Genomic DNA, 19,871 nt, shown 5'->3' with positions numbered 1-19,871 from the left:
AATGAAAGTTAAGAGTGAGGAAGATGGCAATAAGGAGAAGGAATGTGGAGAGCAAAATGCCATGGCAAACAGAACAAAAAAACCTCACTAGCAGGAAACCAACTAAGTCAGCAAAGAAAACATAAAATCCCAAATATAACTAATAACTTTTAAATTGTATCCCCATCAGTGCTTGTCAAACATCACTATTTTGACTAAAAGGAAGCATGCTCTTTTACAAAGAAATGATGTGTGGAATTAAAATTTTGCTGATTTTTTCAGGTTCCAGCTGTCAAGCTGTCAGCCCAACCCATTTCCAACATCCACTCCTGCTACTCATCTGCCAAGTAACAATGTGCATCAGTGAATGTTACAGTAAGTTGCAACAAAAAATGTCTGTCTTCATAAATGAAAAGTTTTGGATTATAGTAGCTTAATGGGTCTCTAATGAGAGGCTGCAAATCTTGCCAGACTTGAAACAGGGAATCCTGCATCAGGCAAACTATCAAATGTCTGCTTTTAGAACATGGGCCCATGGGATATAACAGTTTTTGCATGGTTACAGGTCTGCATTACTCTGACCAATAAATATATTGCTTGTTATGTGCAGATACTACTTCCTGATTATTCAAAAAACCCCACTAGTTGTATTTAAAAGTACAAATCAAAAAGCTTCCAACATGTGTAACAAAGTCAGAGCATGGTCTGCAGATCGCTGGATCCTTCAGGAGTTCCTTGCTGTGAGAGCTGCCAGACAACAGCCTGAAACCTGAATTTTATAGATGCAGAAATCCAGTTCTCTTTCCACAGACCATTTCAAAATGCGGATATAATTTAACCCCAGCTCTGTATCTGCCATTTGATATGATAATCTGATTTTACACCACCATGAAATTCTAGCAGCTTTCATCCTGTGTATTTGGAAGGCAAGTTTAAGTCATATATTTCTATTTTACATTATTTTTCCCCGCAGACTTCTGTGTGTTTTTCCACATTTTCAAGGAGGAGCATTCATCTAAAGATAAACTGAACTTTGCTGTTATTCTCTCCTTTTAATGGAACAGTATTCTGACACACAAGAACAGAACTCTACCGACTTCTAAACTGAAACATCCTGGTAATAACTTACCCAGTCAGGCAATATTTCACTGGATCACTGAATGTTCACTGCAACACCGTTTTCCACCATGACGTTAAAAGAAAAGCAAATTTCTTACCTCTCATGTACTACCCTCCTCAGAAAAACCCCCAAAGGCTGTCAGCATTGTATCACCGCAGTTTTGATATCAGAATTTTCTTTTTTCACACTTATGAACAGCAACATAAGGCAGTGGAGATAAGTGAGGAGGGACAGCATTCATCTTCCCCTCGAAACTTCATTCCCTGACTGTTATAATGTCAATGGTATTTTCAATCAGCAACAGTTTTTGGCAGTAGTAAAGATTAATATTGCTATTTGTGTGGGTTTTTAATCCTGCAACTCCCAAGCATTTAAAATAAACCACTGAAGCACTGCTTCTCAGTGATCCTTCTGTCCAAAAAAGAAATCTAATGCTTTTTTCAAAGAAGTAACTCATGCTAAATAGAAAAGTTGCAGGTAACTTCAAGAACCCAAGATACAAAGACAGTTTTGTACAGCCTGCAGTCCCTAAACACTCACCCAGCTGCAGAATCATGACTGTGTCATTGAAGGCACGTGTCACCAGCTCAAAATGCCTGCACAGGGGATAGCACAGCACTCTTCTTCCAAAAGATACCAGGACATCGTGGATGCTGGAGAAACTCTGTGTGTATCAGTGAAACATATGCATTAGTCTGTGTGCTTGTTTGTTTTCCTTTAAGGAAAATAGCCACAGCAGAATGGGGGGGAAAAAAAGCACCTTTTGATTTATTATGCCTCTAAAAATCTGTATTTGAATAGATATGGAAATGTACATGTTAAATAGAAACAAGACCCTGCACATTTAGTTTGCATGGCAAGATAACAGAAGTCTTTTACATTTTAGTGGTTTGGGATTAAAAAAAGAACATGGGAATAAAACATCTAACTCAAGATGTTGCCATCCTTTAGATTAAAGTAATAAATTACATCTGCCCCACATTATCATATATATTAAGGAGAAGCTATAAAAACCCTTTTAAGAATAAAGAAAAATTAAATCCATATGATATTAACCAAATACATGTGGACATATAAGATCTTTAAAAATGATACACGACTCTGCTATTCATGGAAATTCTAGATATTCAAGACAGGGATAAATATACCTGCCTGGGGAGAACAGTTCATTGCCCTCCTTTATCAGTGAGGAACACCTCTAATTTACTCAGGCCAGAGGCATTAAGGAGTTATTAAAGACTTTCTTAAGAGTCATTTCCTTTCCAGCTTTCACTTTTCGAGACAAAATACTCCATTTATTAATTAATAATAAAAAAAAATACCTATTTCATCTTGACCTCTCAATCTATTAAAATTAATAAAAGCACTATGCTGACAGCCAGCACTTCTTTGCATTCTGTGACTACCTCAACCCATTGTTCATTTTAATGGATCACCAGCAAGCATTTAAATCATTTATGGTTTGTGATTGAATATTTAGAGGCTAAGGTGTGTACATGCCATGGCCAGCAAAATGGCAGTGAGCTCAAACAAATCAGAGCTGAGGGAATTTTTTTTTTTTTACAGAGTGATGAAAACTCTCAGCCCTAACGGTTTGTCTAACAGAGACAGTTATTAACAGCTTGGTGCCAGGATTGTGAGTTTTCTGGGTGTGAAATACACTGTTGGCACAGGCTGCACCAAGAACTGCTCTATCACACAGTAAGCACGTGCAGAAAACTCCTTCACTATGTTAGGACATAGATCTGGAAAACAAAAAAAAACTTGTGAATTAAGGCAGGGCATTTTAGCTGCACTCCTTTGTAACCTGCTACTGCAGAACTCAAAATAAAACCTGTTGTCAAAGGACAAGTTATAACTGACTATAACATTCACCACTACTGGAAAAGTTTGAAGGACTGGACCCAAAAATCCTGTCCAATTTCAGTTTTGATCCTGCAAAGTGAGAGTTGGCTCAGTCATTTCAGGACTGAGGCTGGGACAGTCCTTTCCACCTTCCTGCATTTCAGGAATTAACGGATTTCAGGCCAGGTCAAGTCCTTTCCACCTCCAACGCTGTAACCATTTCTTTACACAGGCCTGGATGCTTTCAGTGAACAATCTGAATGTGGAGAGAGTGGAATTCAGGGTTTACTCTAACCTGTGTTGGTTCCAAGGAGTGAGCAGCAACTAAACAAACAGGGATGAGGCCCTTGGACATGGTTTAATGGTGAACATGGTGATGGTGCTGGTTATGGTTGGACCTGATGATCTTAAAGGTCTTTTCCAACCTTTATTATTCCAAGAATAAGGGTGAAAAGAAGTGGGCAGGTAAAACAACACATGCCCACTAATTTCTGAAGCCCAGAAATCAATTTCAGGTACCATCAAAAACAGGACATGCATTTAATTCATCTTCAACACTGAAAGAGTAGTAAACTTGTCACAGAAACAACATAAAATACCAAAAAATCCTCAAGTAATACAGCAAAAATATAACACAAAACTTTACTTTTACCTTACCTCCAGCCAGCACAACGTTGCACTCAGTTTCCTGATGTTCCAAGATGATTCAACCTGATTTTCAGAGGGGACAGTAAAACAAGTATTATCTAATCCAACACTGCTGGCAAACTATTTAAGATAACATTTTGGCAGCAATTTAAGAACCTTTGTGAATAAGAAGCAGTCATTACATTATGTGCATTGAAATGGCCACAGGACAGCATTAAAAATTATATTGCAATGCAGATGTTGAGTAACTGAGTTGGTTTCCATAGTGGGAAGATGCAGCCCATGCACAAAATCTTTAAAATGGAACAGCAATACACTGAGAAATGGTACCTTAGTGGAATTCAGTCCATTTGCACAAAGCAACAGACACTTCAATCAACAAAAGCAAGCTCAAATACCTTGTCTCATGAAAACAGCTCAAGACTTTTGGCTTTCAGAGAGGGTCCTAAAGCCAGCAGTGCATGTAAAATGTCATTATTCTTAATATGTGACAGATTCATAGTATTTGAGTGGAAGTGTGGTCTAGTGGGATGATTGGGGCAAAAAGCCAGAAAACCTCGATCTATAATCCTGGCTCTAGTGAAGATTTGTGTGGCCCAAATGTCTTGGTTTTCCTGTTAAATAGGAATAAAAAAAAAGGTAGGGGCAAGGGGAAAAAACCCCAGTGTGTTTTCCACATACACCATAGAGTTACTGCAAAACCAATAAAGAATTGTACAACTGTGTTACTGGCAGAGTTGCAGTTCTGTGCAGCACTAACATGCAACACAACAGCAATTCCAGATTATTCTGGTCAATCAGCAGGTCTGGACATTTTGCTTGTCATTCTACAATCCATGCCCTGCATGTCAGTCTCATTAAGACAGAATGGTTTTGATTACATGCTCCAATATTTTGATCAAAAGCACTGAAAAGGCATCTCCTTGGTTCATAACAGCACAGGAGATGCAAGGCACAAAGTTGTATCTGGGAAGCAATTCCATTTCCAAGAGGGCAAGGGATCCACACAGAACAAAAAAGAACAATTATCTTGTTAAATTTGCATTTGAATAAATCAAGACACACAAATCAGAAATACAGAGAATTGTCTGGAATCTCCTGCAACTCCACATCTCTCCTATTACAATGCTGCTGTAGAAGAACACAAGTATTCAGAAATCCTACTAAACCCCACGTGCATGAAGTCTAGAGATGGAGAGTCTTTCATTTGAACTTCATCATGTATTTTTGATGCCTGGAAGTAAGTTCGCTTTAAAAGGTAAGTTTCTTAAATGGCAGTGCAGGGTCCAGCACTAGGTTCCTAAAATATATTTTTATTTTTTACTTCTTTAAACTTACATTCTTGTCCCCTTCATTGACACAGATCTCATAGCAATATGCCAGAAGAATATCAATTAATCCAAGATATACATGGTGACGGCTTCTTTTATCCAGAAGGTAAGATTTATTTGTGAACTTTCTCATCTGCTCTCTCTCTTCCTCCGAGAAGACAACTATAAAAAGTAAAAGGATAATTGATTATGAATTTAAAGCTGGCACATTCACTTTAATAGGTGGTAATACTACTTCAACAGTGTCTTTAAAAAGGAGCATGTAACTAATCACAAGTCACCCATCACTCAAGTAAAAGCCTAAATCTCTCTTACTTTCCTCTTTAAGTTTTATTAAGCTCTGGTGTATTCCTTTCAATGTCAAGCTCTAGCACTGCATGTACACACTGATGATTTTGAACCTCTCCAGATGCTAAGGATTTCTGTGGATGCCTGGATATCTTATACAGAGATAAATGCACAATCAGGATCTGAGTAAAATGAGGATTCTTAAGCCCACATTGTATGGGATAAAAATCCAGAGGCAAGTGACAATTTAGAAAGATAGGGTAGTTCTAACTCTGGTTTTCTGTTCATGCAAAGCAGTTCAGTACCATCCCTTGAATCACAACTATAGATGATGTATCTCTATCAGTAAATTTCTTTATAAGTTGATTCTCCAATGAAAATGTGAGCCACACTCCACTTTTAAACAGCAAGCAAAGAAACTCCAAGTGAAATTCATAAAACATAGCAGTAAAGTTTGCTTCCTCTAAAATTCAAACTCTGAAGCATCATAACATCTACAACTGGACCATAAACACAGGAATTCCAAGTCTACTAAATAACAGCAAGTAAGATGTACACTAGACCATTCCCAAAGGTAAATGTTACAAGATGTTCATTAAGTTGCTGCAAAGTGCCAGGTGTTCTAAATAAAAATATCTAAATAAAATATCTTTGTCTGGAGAAAATACTTCAATGTTAGAACAAAACATCTACCCATTGCCTGAAGTTTTTGAACAATTAATTATCCAGGCCTGAAACTCATAATTAACATGTCCAAACCACCACCTACTTTGTTTTCCCAGTTCAAAACTTCCAAGTACATGGTGTGAAATTATCAGAACAATTAAAATTGTAATTACATTTTCTGCTGTACTAAGCCTGTACACTTTTGTACACTTACACTGCCAAATTGTAGCTAACAATCTGTACCACAATCAGTATTAATCTAATGCAAAGCAGCACTTGCTGCTACTTATCAAGTAAGCTAAATTGGCAAGTTTTTTGTAACTTTGATTTAAAATTGTTTTGTGTATTTGCCAATGGCAAAACCATGCCAGAGTATAATTGTGTGTTAATAGATCCACATCTAAAGGAATCAGACAAATTCATCTCACAAAGTTACTGACAGATGAGACTGCAGACATTACCTTTACATTTTAATCACCTCTTTTACTTGTTTTAAGCTGGTCATTCCTCATGTTAAAAAAGAAGATACTTCAAATTGTCCTTCAGTAGCAGAGTGTCAGTGAAGCAGAGTTTAATCTCTGAGGGGAGGATGAGGTCTGACAGCCAGAGGGTGTTTTGTTACAGCCCTACTGGTATTTTACACTGTGATAACACCACTTAAATCACTGTGAGATCTGTATCTCGAGACTACTATGACACTTCCAGTTCTAAATGTGTTAGGAGCACTTAGATAAAATGTGCTGGACCCACACAGAGAGCTGACTCAGTGGTCAGTCAGGAAAGTACAGGTCAGGAAGTACCTCTGATAATCTCCTGATGAGAGCAGAGCCTCAGTTTATGGCCCTCTCAAGACAAGTCTTGAACCCCCCAGCTCTCCCAAAGGGAGAGAACTGAGCAGAACTGACCTTTCTTCTCTTTTTTTTTTCTTTAAACTAGTGTGTTTCAATTCTAAGGTTTTTAAATGTGTGCTTCTATCCCTACAGGTTAAGGAATCAGCAACACCAGCTAAAGGAGCAGATTAGTCAGAATAAAGTCAGTTATTGATATTAATCAGTAGCAAACAAGTCTCTCTTCAAGCTCTTCCTAAGCCATTACAAGATGAAAGGCAGCACTATTCTGACTGCAGTTGCCCAAAGCCTTTGTGCAGAGTCCGCATTTTCCCCAGGGCTGCCTTAAAAATACTCAATAATAATGTAAACTTAAACAAGTAACTGAAATAATAAAGCTGATTTTCTGTTAAATTGCTTGAATTTGGTGCAGCCTGCAGAGGAATGAGAGGTTAGTGGAACTTCCCACTTCCTCTTTCCTGTACAGACTCTGCCCCTCAAAAGGTAGCACTGAAGATTCAGTGAAAGCTCTTCTCCATGTACATGGGGCCATTTTTGGAAAGCTGCAGATTGTGACCACCTTTGATACTCCCTAAAGCTCTGTCTGGTAGACTGTGATCAGAAGAGCCTCAGTTTTTCAGGAAATGAGCTAAAAGTCCTAAAAACACAAATCGTCCCCTCAGCACACCCATATTCATGCTAACTACGGTTTGGTTTGTTCATCCCTCTCCTGTCTTTGCAATTCTTTCATCCAAATTTTATCTCCTCCACTTATCTTTTCTTCACTATCAAGCCTCCACCTCCACTTCTCAAATCAACATTTCCAGCACATTTCCTCCACATCACTTCTGACCTCCTTCCTCCAGGCATTCTCCACAGAATCACTGGACTTGGACAGCCTTTCCTGGGTCTCACACTTTCCTTTATATTCATTTTCCTTACTATTCCTTAAGAAATCCACAGTTCCTGCAAACACATCAACACCATACATCATTCTTTCTTCCTACTGCTCTTGCCTTTTAAAACGTGAGATATTTTACAGTGGAGACTGATCATTAAGAGTTTTGCATGAATAAAATGCAGAATTTCCTCATGTAACAAAAACCTGCTCTGCAGCAGAGCAGTGCCAGGAAGGAACACATGATGCAAAGCCCTGAAAACTGAGCAAAGCAGGTAGACAGCACAATTGCAGAAATTTAATAAAAAAAGAAAAGTAATCCATCTTAAACTTATGAATCTAGCAGTAATGGCATACATTTGAGCTGAGCCTTACTGAAAGGTGGAACTTTAAAAGGAAATTGCTTCTCTTTCTATAAAGAAATGAGAAAGAAAACAGTCACTGAAAGCATGAGAGGTTACCCCGAACAAAATAAGATATCCTTGGAGCATATAAATGTTAGATTAAATACATATGTCAGCCTGAGCCTTTGAAGATTATTGTGTTGCCTAAAGAGGAGTTTTTTACAGTTGTGCAATTGGAAGTAGAATAAAAATGAACTTTTAACCAAGCTGAATGTGACTGTTAGAAAATACAAACCCTTTCATCTGGAATCTGTAGAAGCAAGATACTCATGTAAACTTCAGCAGCAGCAGAAGGCAAGGTTTCCAAAAATTTTATCCCCTCATGGGAAAGGCTGTGTAATTAGTAAGGCTTTATGGAGTATTACTTGACTTGAATTAAGACATTTTAAGTGTGAACAAAAAGGGCTGGAAAAGAATACACAGTGAGATGTACAAAAAGGACAAAAGAAAGAAGAGACACTTAGGATAAGAAAAGATTTTTTAAAAAGGCAATATACACAAACTATGCACACAAGCTGGAGAAAAAGTAAAAAGGTCAAATAAAAATAGATTCAAAGTAAGGACAGAAGAGAGATGAAAACTCTAAATGTTAATGAGATGAACCAAAAAGAGAAAAAATTTGGTAATGAGACATTAGAAGCACCTGATGATGTAAAAACAAAAGAGAAAATAACCAGGGATAAATATAAGAGCAGCAATCAACCAAAGAAAATCTTCAGTTAATTGCAATGTCATGCAAAAAATAAAAAAGGCCATCTGTACTTCTAATTGCTCCTTGCAGCCAAAGACATTATAAAGACAAAAGTAATCAAGTTTTTGGCTCTAAGAAACCAATGAAGATAACAACTGAAAAGACATAAATGTAAGTCAGGAAAAGGAAGAAAAAAAATAATTCCATTCATTCAGTGTTTCTGAATAAGAAAATAAACTTTTAAAGAATCTGCTGATTTTTAGGTGTCTTTCCCACCCTAAAGTCACTTTTACATGTTTAACTTGAGGAGCAGCACATCTTTAATCAAGAACAAATCCTTCCTTCACACGGGACAGACAGGAATTCCTGATTAACTGCACCATTCCTTTGGCTGGATAAAGCAATATAAAACCACAGGGGATGCATCCTGCTGATGATCAGATTCCAGGTGGAACAGCCTGGAGCCACATCCTGCCCTTCTGTATTCCCATTCACAGGAGACCTTCAAGTAGAACCTGCACTCCCTCTCATGGTGGTTTCCTTCACCACAGCTCACTCAGGTTTAGGAACCTCCACTGATTTCAGTCACTTATTCAAATAGCACAGTTGTTACCAAAACTGAGGTCTTTCCAAGGGAAAGGGTGGGTTGTTGCCATTAACATCACCAAACTCCAGATTGCCTCTTATGTTACTTAAATTTCTTCAAGATTCAAAAAGCTGCATGAGCCTCTCCACTCAGCCCCACGAAGGTGATATTTTTTGGATCATTCTTATTAAATATGTTATAAGAAATGGTTTGGAGAAAAGATGATCCTTTTTCTGTGTAATTTTCATTAGCAGGCTTGCCAGGCTTTTGAGGAGTTTGCTGGTGCCTCTAAGACCCAACAATATACATGTTTTTCCTCACTACCTCAATTTGGAAGAGAAACACTCCTTATCAATAAAATCATCCAGCAGCTCTTCACTTTAATTATATTCCTCAACCAAGCAAACAGAGCAGTGTTTCATTTACGAAGGAGTGAATGGATAAAAACAAACAAAGGAACCCCTCGTTATTGTGTTTTCAAGCCTCTTGTACCTTTGTCCAGTGCTTTTTAAATCAAGTGTTTATGATGGACATAATTAACAATTTTGGCTTCAGAGGCTGAAAAGAGACCAGGAATGAAGATCAGATTACATTCACAGTAAAATACACAACATCTACCCAAATTCTATTGTTCTCCCAGAGAAAATGTGGAAGTGCAAGCATTATCAGTGTACTGAGAACCTCTGGTGAAGGGATTACCATCATCTACTTTAGTAATATCAGATTTTCATACTACATAGGAAATGAACAAAGAACAATAGAAGAAAATGCACAATGGTAACTTGTAGTGCTCTCTGCAATCACTGTGTGCAGGGAGGCAGCCTCAGTTATCTGTTAAGAGTGCTCCCAACAAGGTCACTGACTCACCCTGGAAACATGCCTTTAGGTTTCTAAATGGACACAAAGAGTTTTCTTTGAAAAGTCTCTGAGATCCATAAAGTAATGTAATAAAGTAATAAATAATAAATGTAGTAGAGTAATACATTTCCTTTAAGAACAATAACCTGCAACATGGCACCACAGCAATTATCATTCAAGCAGCAGATGTGTGTGTATATATATGCATATATATGTATATTCTCACCAAATGCAGGACTGTCATGTTCCTGATGACTTTCTCCCTGCAAGGCTGTCATCTTTTTATGAGCATCAATCCACCAGGGTTTGTACTTTAAAAGATGCTTAATAGCTTCATCTTCAAAAAAATCAGCTCTAGGAAAAATAAAAAGAACTTTCATATGCTATTTATTTCAATTCATATTATATGTGGATACATATTAACATATCCATAAAATACATCTCACTTGGCTCCAGGTTATTTTCCATGTTAGAAATATGTTCTTTGACTTTAAAGCAGAGAATAATAATTATTAAAAAAACCCCCCAATATTCTCCATCTTTCAGTATTCCCTCCTTACTTCCTCCACCTTCCCTGAGCCACCCAGAAGCTCAGGAAACTGATGAGCTTGCAGCATCACAGGAAACTGAACCAACCCCATTTATTCTGAATGTAGCTAAAGGAAAACACTCCAAAGGCTTCTCACACAAATCACATGATTTTACTGAGTAGCTCTCCTGCTTAAGACCCAGGGAATTTGTGGGGAGGAAGTTGTGCAGCTGAAGGGTGAAGGAGAAGCCTGGATGGGGATGGACTTTAAGGTAAGCAAGGACATGTGGCAGCAAGGTGGAAAAAGGAGAGTTGTACATGAATTCTGGAAGAGAGATCACGTCCATCTCAGCACAAAGCCACTGTGGTAAAAATTTCAATCTAATAATTCTGGGAGGATTTATCCTAAGCCTCCTCTTAGCATTTGAGTTTGTTCTTCAAGCCAAACAATGGTATAACTACTGAGAATTGAAAAAAATAAAAACCACCAGAAAATTTCTTAATACCTTCTTAACCACCACACAAAACCTGAACACAGAATGCAATTTGCTTCACTCTTACACTGACAGATTTTTTTGTTGCCTCCCTTCAATGTCAAAGCAACTTAGAGATATCAGCTAGGGTACATTTTCCTCAAAGCCACCAGAACAGTTGTTTGCCCCCATTTCTACCAGAGCTTCAGTTCTCCTCAGGAAACAATTTTTGTTGAAGAAAGGCTGGTATCATCTGTTCTGAAACAACCAAGACAGAGCCATTAAACTAAATAGTGTAGCTCTACCAGGCCAGAACACAGAGTCTAAAATGGAAACTTAAAATTACTGCAATTTGCATCTCATTAGAGGTTAGGAACTACTTCAGTTCTAGTGAAATGTAGTTCAAGAAAGCTCTTCTGTTTTCTGTGTGTTACAGGAAGACATGAGGCTGCCTCTGAAACATCCAACTGAGGAAAAATTCCAGGTTTGCAAAGCTACTTTCTGAAAAACTCAAAATAGGTTAAGCCTTCCTGTCCCCAACAAAACACACCACAGTGCTAATTCTCCCTATTGGGGACTACCCTCTTCTCCCACCAAACCCATCTTGCAGGAATCAATCTACATTACTAATCTCATGGCTTTCATTTATTTTACTTATCTGAATCTAATTTGACCTGAAATACTCCAACCTGAAAGGCATAAAGAATCATTTTCACCTCACCACATGGAATGAAGCACAAAAGAAACACAAAGTCTTGGACATTTTCCTCATTCTGCTCTAAAACAGGTTACATGTGGCGAAGGCAAAAAACAAAGTGGCCAAGACAACAATCTTTCTAACTTCAAAACTCAAATTCTCTCCTCCTAGACCAGGATGGCTCATTAGTCCTTGTTTCACAACAGGAAAACGAAGTTCTGACTTTGTCAACCCAAAATGCTGGCAGGGAGTGGCTGCTCAGCTGCTGAAGACATTAACTATGAAACAATGCTCTGCAAACAGCTGACAGCAGCCCCCCTTTGCACACAGACTTAAGCAGTAATTAAACACTTGAGTAACCCCAAAACAGATGAGCAATGCTCTGTGTCAGTGTCACACTAAGAACACCCATTATAGCCTGCTCCCATGAGACTAAACCAGCCCAAAAGTAAAGCTATTCTTTCCAAAAGTGATCTTAAATCCAATCATTTGTAAAAAGGAAAAGGGAATGTGTTTCAGAGGTACTTGACCAGATGAAGTCAATCAGTACTCACAGGTAATGATCAGGCTCAAACTTGGCAGCCTCAGCCGCCAAACGTTTCCTCCTACGTTCCTCTGCAGGAGTTTGGTCTGGATCCTTAATGTCAATGACATCACTGAGCTCATCCTGCAAATGGGAACAAAATTATAGGACCAAGCCACTGGTATGACACACAAGATTTATTTAGTAAGAATTTAAGAAGGATGCTTATCACTATTGCACTGAAGTCCCTAGAAAAGCTTCAACCTCCCTTTCAAGTCTTCCAAATTCAGGCTCCGTTGTGCAAATAAAACATCAAAATTCCAAGGAAACGCAATTACTTGAAGCTCCTTAGAATTCATGATATTATCAAGTCTATTCAGACCATTTTATCATAAGGCAGGGAGGTTATTTTGTATTAAGATAAATTTGCAATGTTTAACAAAGGCACAGAACCCCAACAAAGACAAGAATCAAACACCATTCTTGTGACTTTTGAGAATACTCTCACTCTCCAAAGTGGCTGTACATTAATTAAGAGGCAATTGCAGTGCCCTTTTAAACATCATTAAGTAGTTATTTCCCATCCCATTAATGCTGATGGGAAATGTATTTCTTCACAAATTTCATGGCAATAAACCAACATATATGTCCTAATAGAATGTAAATACCTTCCCCATAAACAGCAATCCTGCTCCAAAACCTGTGACTACTACAGTTCATACAATAATGAGTTAGAGTCACATAAACTGAGTTGCACTTTTCAAAAGTTGTCTTGTGAGCCAGGAAGCCTACCCGGGACTTTTAAGACAGGAAAAGACAAAAATGCATCTACCTGCAGCCTCTGGAACACCCCTGAGCGCAAATTCCCAAATCCATAGGGGTGCTGCAGTGGTGGAGTGCTTTCTTCATAAGGAATCTGTTCCACTTCCCAGTCAAATTCTTCCTCATTGTCCTCAGATAGCTCAGCAGAAGCAGCTGTAGCTATGCCATGGTCAGAGAAAGAAAATTATTACACAAAAAAATATATATTACTTCCTAGAAAGGTAAAACTGGTAGCACAATAAACCTTCCTCATTTTACTCCATCTCTTAAGAAATTTTACTTAACACTGGGTCATACAGATCTGTAACCCACAGGTCCTGCTTCAAACTCCCCAGTTTTCAAAAATGAACATCAGGAACACTAAATTTTAAGTGCACTCCCTCAGACCGAAATACCTGTTCCACTGATTTCAACTAGATCAGCATTTGATGCTAGGAGAACCCTGACAGAACCTAAGTGATGTTATCAATAATTTAAGGCAAGTATTAAAAAATTAAACAGAGATACCCAAACATTTTTGTCTGTTAAATACTGGTGTTAAGCAAGACCTGCACTAGAATCTGTGGTTTTAATTAGCTTCTCATTTGAGCTAAAAGTCCAGTTGTAGTTTGTAGAAAGCAGAAGATTCAACTGTGTGTGTGTTCTACAGCCACTAGAGGGGTACAAAGACCTACAGAGCATTAGCATATTTTTAAAGCACATTTTGGAAAAATTTAAAAATAACTAAACCTATAAAGTTGATATGCGTATCATCTACTACATATTTATTTCCACTCTTATCCATACTTTGATTTATTCACATCCTTCTCATACCTTGGACTGGTCAGTAATAGAAACATTGTACTTTTCTACATACATCACTCTACAGGTCTATAACTGTTTCATTACACACATGTATCATCTTGCATAAACAAGATTGATTTTGTCATACCCATCTCTTCTACCAAAGGTTTCGCTGATCTTGATTTCTTTGGTGCTAGAAGAGATGTCAGCATGTCCAGCCCCTCAAAATATTGGCCAGGATTCTCCTTGGGTAACTGAATTGTAAAAGTACCTTAAAAAAAGTCAGAATGTAATTATTGCATTAAGATATTCAAGACAAACAAAAACATGCCTTTTTCCTCCAATGAGAAAGGCTCAGAGGAAGTAGGACACTTGCAGGTAGTGTTCTATTACGCATTGATCCCTGTGCATGTTTTCAACCTTATTTCATAACAATTCAAGATTTTAATGACAAAACACGAAAGAGAATATTTAACTACTTAGAGTCTCCTGATATACACTGTATAAACACAAACCAACAGAAGAATACAAGCTTTATTTAATTTTTAATCCTTCTACCAAACAATCCACAGAAGCTACATTCACTGATCTCATTATTGTCTTAAGTCATGCAATAAAAGTTCTGCAAGCAACAAATTTACTGCTTTATTGCTTTTAAGTATAAATTACTGGAAATAGCAACATCTTCTGTGACACAGACACCAATACATCAACCAATACCTTCATCTCCATTATAAGATGCTTTTTCTCTGCCATCCTCTACAATTCTTCCAGGAAGTGTCAATCTGCAGGCAAAAAATGACATGCCTCACTCTGACTAATTCTGCAAGTTAATGTCTCAGCCTATAAAAATGTAAGGCACATTCCAAAAGCAGCACAAAGGCCTTAACTACGTGACTCCTTTTCACAGTAATGGAATCCATGCACTTCAATCCCCCTGGATTCCTCCCAGGAAAAGACATGCTCTACAGAATTTACACCCAGAGAGCTGTCTGGCCACTTACAATTAAAAAGCCATTGTACAGTAAATTTAGAAGAGCATTTCTTTCAACTCCCTTTAACATGATTTAATGCCTAGGAACAAAGAGGCCAGATCCAAAAAACCCCAAATCTTCGCATGAACTGCGCTGTCTGTAGTCAACAGAATAAAAGGTGCAGATGAAGAACACTCTGAAGGGACAAAAATTAAGTTCATTTCCTAGTATGAAGGTCAATTTTTGAAAAATTTTTCTACTACTTGCCTGAGGAAGTATGGCTTAGCATAAAATTTGAAATCTTCCCCCTCAAAATAAATGTCAAACTCTGAAGCTCTAGCATAAGGCACTCTGATTTTTATAGTAAGAAAATCCGGATCCTGGGTCAGTTCAAAAGCTGGAGTAATCATGATGAATCCAGCAGGAAAAGCAAACACCAATTGTCAGGCCCTACAGAAACAGGAAAAGAAAGAAAAAAAGATTACTGTAGGTTCCAATTTATAAGAGTGAGTGGTGTCTCTTCAAAATCCTGTGAGAACATTTCAGATTCCCACAAGATTATCTCCCACATGGTCAAGATGAAAACTCATGACAACACCAACAACATTAAAGTGTCATCAAGAATGTGAAGGTACCACCTCTCTGCACCTTAATGAAACAACTGATTGTAAAGCTGGAGTACAGGAAAGCACCTGTTACATTCCACATGAAAACCACACTAAAATTCAGTCCTAAAACTTTCCATCTTTTTTTTTTTGTTTTGTTATTTATAATTTCACACATAGCAGACCTTAGGTCTCTAAAATTCTTTAGTGAACTGAATACAAATCACTATTAAGAAATACTAAAACCCAGTAATACTTACAAAAATAGAGCTGTTTTTTATAATTCACACACATATTAGCCAGAATAAAGGCAACAAATTTAAGGACAGTTTAGAATAACATCCCTCAGAACCCCATGTATGTATATACATTGGCATATGTATATAATTAGCATGACAGAAGGAATTTACACACTACTATTCACCTCATGTACAATTGTCTGACCCCTCAATAGCTTCTTATCTCAGGTTTAATTTAGAACCCAGTCAAGGACTGGGGTTTTCGTTGCTTTGGGGGATGTCTTTACAAAGGGTCACACAGTTTTGAAACTTAACTTTTCAAAACAAAAATATTTTTAACCAAAAAACACAGAATAGAACTATTACCTGGAAAAGAGCTACTTTTCACTAACTTTCAGTTATCTTTACTGAACTTACCCCCATTCTGACAATTTCATGAACAGCCAGAAACCATTAACTATTAACAAGCCTAAATTAACAGATCACCCTTTTTCTCATATGGGTATTCAGCCTTGTTTAGCAAGTATGAAAAAAATCAGAACTCCCCATTTCACCATCTCATGTATTCCAGGGGCAACATTCCCACCCTTTCCAGGCTGAGAAGCTGCCACGTGTTTCACTGACTTGTAACTAAATAGGAAACACCTGGCCTGTGGAACACCTGCACACCTGATGTGCTTTCCTGTGGACTTTCTTCTTTTCTCAACACAAGCTGGGGTAAGAGGTAGCAAAACTCCAATAGCTCATTTGGAGCCTTCAGGGATGACCTGCCAGCCTGCATTTTTATTTTTCCTAAAGCTCTCACTGCCGTGTGCTCCTGCTGCACTTGGAGCATCCCCGGCCCAAATTAATCACCCCAAACACCTCTGGGGGGTCCCACACAAATCCCTGGTATCTCACAGCCGAGGAACCACTGAGATACAACATTCAAACCCCAGGTATCCCAAATAAACACGCTTCCCAGCCTTTCCTGTGCGGACAGAGCTGTGCATTAGGGGAATGCAGAAGGAGCAGGACCGGGAGCGGCTGGCAGGGACAGGGATGGTGCATGAGAGGCTCGGCGTTAAAACACAGAATCGCTGGGACGGGGAGGGTCCCGGGGAATCCTCCAGTCCAACCCCGGCCAAGGCAGGGTGACCTGGAGCAGGTGACACAGGAATGTCCTCACAGAGGGAGGCTCCACGACTCCCCGGGCCGCCTGCTCAGTGCTCCGCCACTCTGCACGGAAAAAAGTTCTTCCTCACGTTGAGGCAGAACTTTCTGGGTTTCATTTTACGGCCAGTGCTCCTCGTCCTGTCGCTGAACATCACTGAAAAGGGTCTGGCCCGTCCTCTGACACCCCTTGCCGATATTTATGCACATTAATGAGATCCCCTCTCAATCTTCTCTTCTCCAGCCTAACCAGGCCCAGCTCCCTCATCATGAGGGGTCTCTCCTCATGGGAGAGACGCTCCAGACCCCTCATCACCTTTGTTCCCTCCGCTGGACCCTCTCCTTGTCTTTCCTGCGTTGAGGAGCCCAGAACTGGACACAGCCTCCCTCCGCTGCCGTCACACCGGGCCACGCGCCGACCTCCGGCCGTCCCCCCCCCCCCAGCCACCCCCCTGAGGGCCCCCCAAGGGAACAGAGCCCTCGGGGGAGGCGGCTGCGAGCGGGAGAATCCTGGGAACAGCGCCGGGAACAGCCGCCACAGTGCCCGCCCGCGCCGCTCGCTCGGTCGCTCACTCACCCCCCACGCCGCCGCTTCCCGCGCCCGCCCGCACCGGGGGCGGAGCTGCGCCTGCGCAGTCGGGACGGGCCCGCCCCCTATGGCCGCCTCCCCTCAGGGCCTCCGGCCGCGCGTCCTGCGGGCTCTGCGCCGGGGCTCGGTGTTTATAGCTCTGCTCCTTTGCAGAAACGTGCCGCGATTTAAAGAGCTGCTTTAAATTCTCGCTGTCCGTAAATTTGAAGTTTCCTGATGTTTGCAAGCGTTGTTAGAAAGGGAATGATTAACAGTGTGAACGTGGGCAGTGTAACTGTGTAAAGCTAGGTCATTTAGGGTAAAAATCGCAATCTGTCATCTGGACAAATGAAAAGAATGAATTCTTACCTGCGATTGCATAAAATATCTTGCGCAGACGGAACATATTTTATTTCAGCAGCTGCTTTTTATAAAGAAGTGTGGAAATTGAACTTGAGCGGTGGGGAGATGGTTTGTTTCTTTCCTGTGAAACCAGTGGGTAATCCAGTGCTAATTCCTGTGAACAAACGCGCTGTTTCTGTTACGTTTACACTCATCTGTCTTCTCCTTTGCTGCAGGTAAGGTAGAAGATGAGTAAACAGAAGAGTGACCCCACGAGCAGTGTCAGAGTGGGAATTCCCAATTACATAAGGCTCTTCTAAACTACTGGATTAATGCAAACATTAACAAGCGTGAACAGCAGGCAGATCCTGATGGATCAAAAGAAATACAGCATTAAGTAGAACAAGAAGCTTCAATAGCAGAAAAGTTGGTTTAACTGCTATAATTTATTAAATATAGCACCTAATGTAGAATTAAGGTAATTTTTCTGCCTTCACACCATGAGAGGTATTCTGGTTCCAGATAATTCTCCACATTTTTAAGTGGTACTGACTGTCTTCTTCTTACTGCCCCCTCTGAAATGCATTCAAATATTTTTCCTGGAGGGAAAAAGCATAATTATGTAACCTTTCCTAATAAAGTTTTCTTAAAAAAAAAGAAAAAAAAAAATGTAGACAAACTTCCAGGCTGGAAATCCAGTGAATATGACATCTCTTTATGAGAAAACTTCTTCACTCTTGAACTGAACTGAACCAGCAGTTCAAGTACTGCACAAAAATTAAATAATTTGCTTCAAAATAGATAGTTCTCCCTTTTAAATTTCTCCAAAATTTAAAACTGATGGATGGTTTTAATGTTCAGCCGAAACTTCCTTGTGTCCCAGTGTTTCACGTGCAGAAACTGAAGATGCATGGCATAGAAAAAACTTTCTTTTATATTAAGAAGTTAATGCTCTCTCATTTCAGATGCTGATTTGGCTTGGACCAAGGCCTCAGTCATGTCCTCAGAAACTTTTGATGCATTTCCAGAGAACTTGAGTACTAATGAACTTTTGGACCTTGCCAAAGTAATCTGTAATAAGTGTATTGGACAGGAAGCTGGATTATGAACCAGTAACCACCATCTTCTCTGGGTAAGTTCAAATTTGCAGGACAAGTCTGTGAAAGATAAAGAAGTTTCATCTGAGAATTTATTCTTGTCTAACTGATACTTTCCAAGACTGCCTCAGAATTATTTTTTTAGAGCCTAAGAACTCCCAGCCTTTTTTTTTCTGTGCTAATACCTTTGTTGTAAAATAACTATTTATATACTGATTTTAGTGAAGAAAGTGGTGCATCGGGCATTTTGCTTTTCCATCCAAGTAAAGGATGAAGTAGCATCTCTAATGAGCGTGTCTTGCTTTCTTCTGTAAAATAATACATGCTGAGTTTTTTTAGAACTGTAATGAAAAAGTTTTATGTGAAAACGTCAAAGACTACATCTTTTAGTGCATCTTTCTGATGAGGGGACTTTGGCTGGTGTATACTTAATGGAGCACTGAAGAATTAAAATGCATTACTACAATGTTTTGGGCAAGTAATTAGGACAACTTGCTGTCTGCTTGAGAAATAGAAACATGAAGCTTTGCAATTTATAAGCACAATTGGCTCTAGGTGGCTAATAATAATGAGTAAATCTGGCTGCCTTGGAAATGGTAATCCAAACCAACTTACTAAAAGGGCTTAATTTACACATCTAGAGAAGAAAGCGATTGTATTGATGATACAAAAATCACACATTTGAACAGCTTGAGGATTGCAGCAGGTTGCTACTGCTACTCTTTTTCATTAAGTATAAAGTTTGGTAGGGTTTTATTATAGTGTATATATTCTCAGGAAAGAGCATATGTTTATGCATTGTGGTTTTTCTGTAGTTTCTCATTTAGTATTGCTATTTTCTCTTAGCATGGAAGAATTTACATTTTCATATCTGGCCATAATCCGAGTTGGATGAAACTCTGAAAGAGTAGTTGTTCATTGCATTT

The 19,871-nt window shown here is 39.0% G+C and overlaps 2 protein-coding genes across 6 annotated transcripts in view; one reads left to right on the top strand and one right to left on the bottom strand.

Annotated features, from left to right (window-relative positions):
* The window catches only part of SHQ1 (SHQ1, H/ACA ribonucleoprotein assembly factor), a 39,643-nt gene extending 22,082 nt beyond the window's left edge, over nucleotides 1-17,561 (bottom strand). The window contains exons 1-10 of one of the 3 annotated variants that reach the window (XM_042013891.1): nucleotides 17,516-17,561; nucleotides 15,210-15,392; nucleotides 14,689-14,753; nucleotides 14,117-14,239; nucleotides 13,196-13,344; nucleotides 12,395-12,507; nucleotides 10,368-10,495; nucleotides 4,931-5,085; nucleotides 3,602-3,655; nucleotides 1,640-1,763 (exon numbers count right to left, since the gene is read on the bottom strand). In XM_042013891.1, the coding sequence (XP_041869825.1) occupies nucleotides 1,640-1,763; nucleotides 3,602-3,655; nucleotides 4,931-5,085; nucleotides 10,368-10,495; nucleotides 12,395-12,507; nucleotides 13,196-13,344; nucleotides 14,117-14,239; nucleotides 14,689-14,753; nucleotides 15,210-15,352 (1,054 nt within the window). In that variant the 5' untranslated portion in view covers nucleotides 15,353-15,392; nucleotides 17,516-17,561. Of the gene's footprint in view, nucleotides 1-1,639; nucleotides 1,764-3,601; nucleotides 3,656-4,930; nucleotides 5,086-10,367; nucleotides 10,496-12,394; nucleotides 12,508-13,195; nucleotides 13,345-14,116; nucleotides 14,240-14,688; nucleotides 14,754-15,209; nucleotides 15,393-17,254; nucleotides 17,444-17,515 lie in introns of those variants that run through there. The other 2 variants (XM_042013884.1, XM_042013899.1) reach the window with 2 other exon arrangements.
* Nucleotides 17,562-17,621: 60 nt separating this feature from the next.
* The window catches only part of GXYLT2 (glucoside xylosyltransferase 2), a 23,828-nt gene continuing 21,578 nt past the window's right edge, over nucleotides 17,622-19,871 (top strand). The window contains exons 1-2 of one of the 3 annotated variants that reach the window (XM_042013927.1): nucleotides 17,622-17,720; nucleotides 18,085-18,980. The gene's annotated coding sequence lies outside the window, so the exon portion shown is untranslated. Of the gene's footprint in view, nucleotides 18,981-19,871 lie in introns of all 3 variants that reach the window. The other 2 variants (XM_042013935.1, XM_042013945.1) reach the window with 2 other exon arrangements.

The sequence above is a fragment of the Corvus kubaryi genome, unplaced genomic scaffold (genome assembly GCF_017639235.1).
Source record: "Corvus kubaryi isolate FWS band 111438036 unplaced genomic scaffold, C.kubaryi_AGA036_p1.0 136, whole genome shotgun sequence".
Lineage (NCBI taxonomy): Eukaryota > Metazoa > Chordata > Aves > Passeriformes > Corvidae > Corvus > Corvus kubaryi.
Note: the sequence above shows the minus strand (reverse complement) of the source record. Positions and strands in the feature narration are given on the sequence as shown.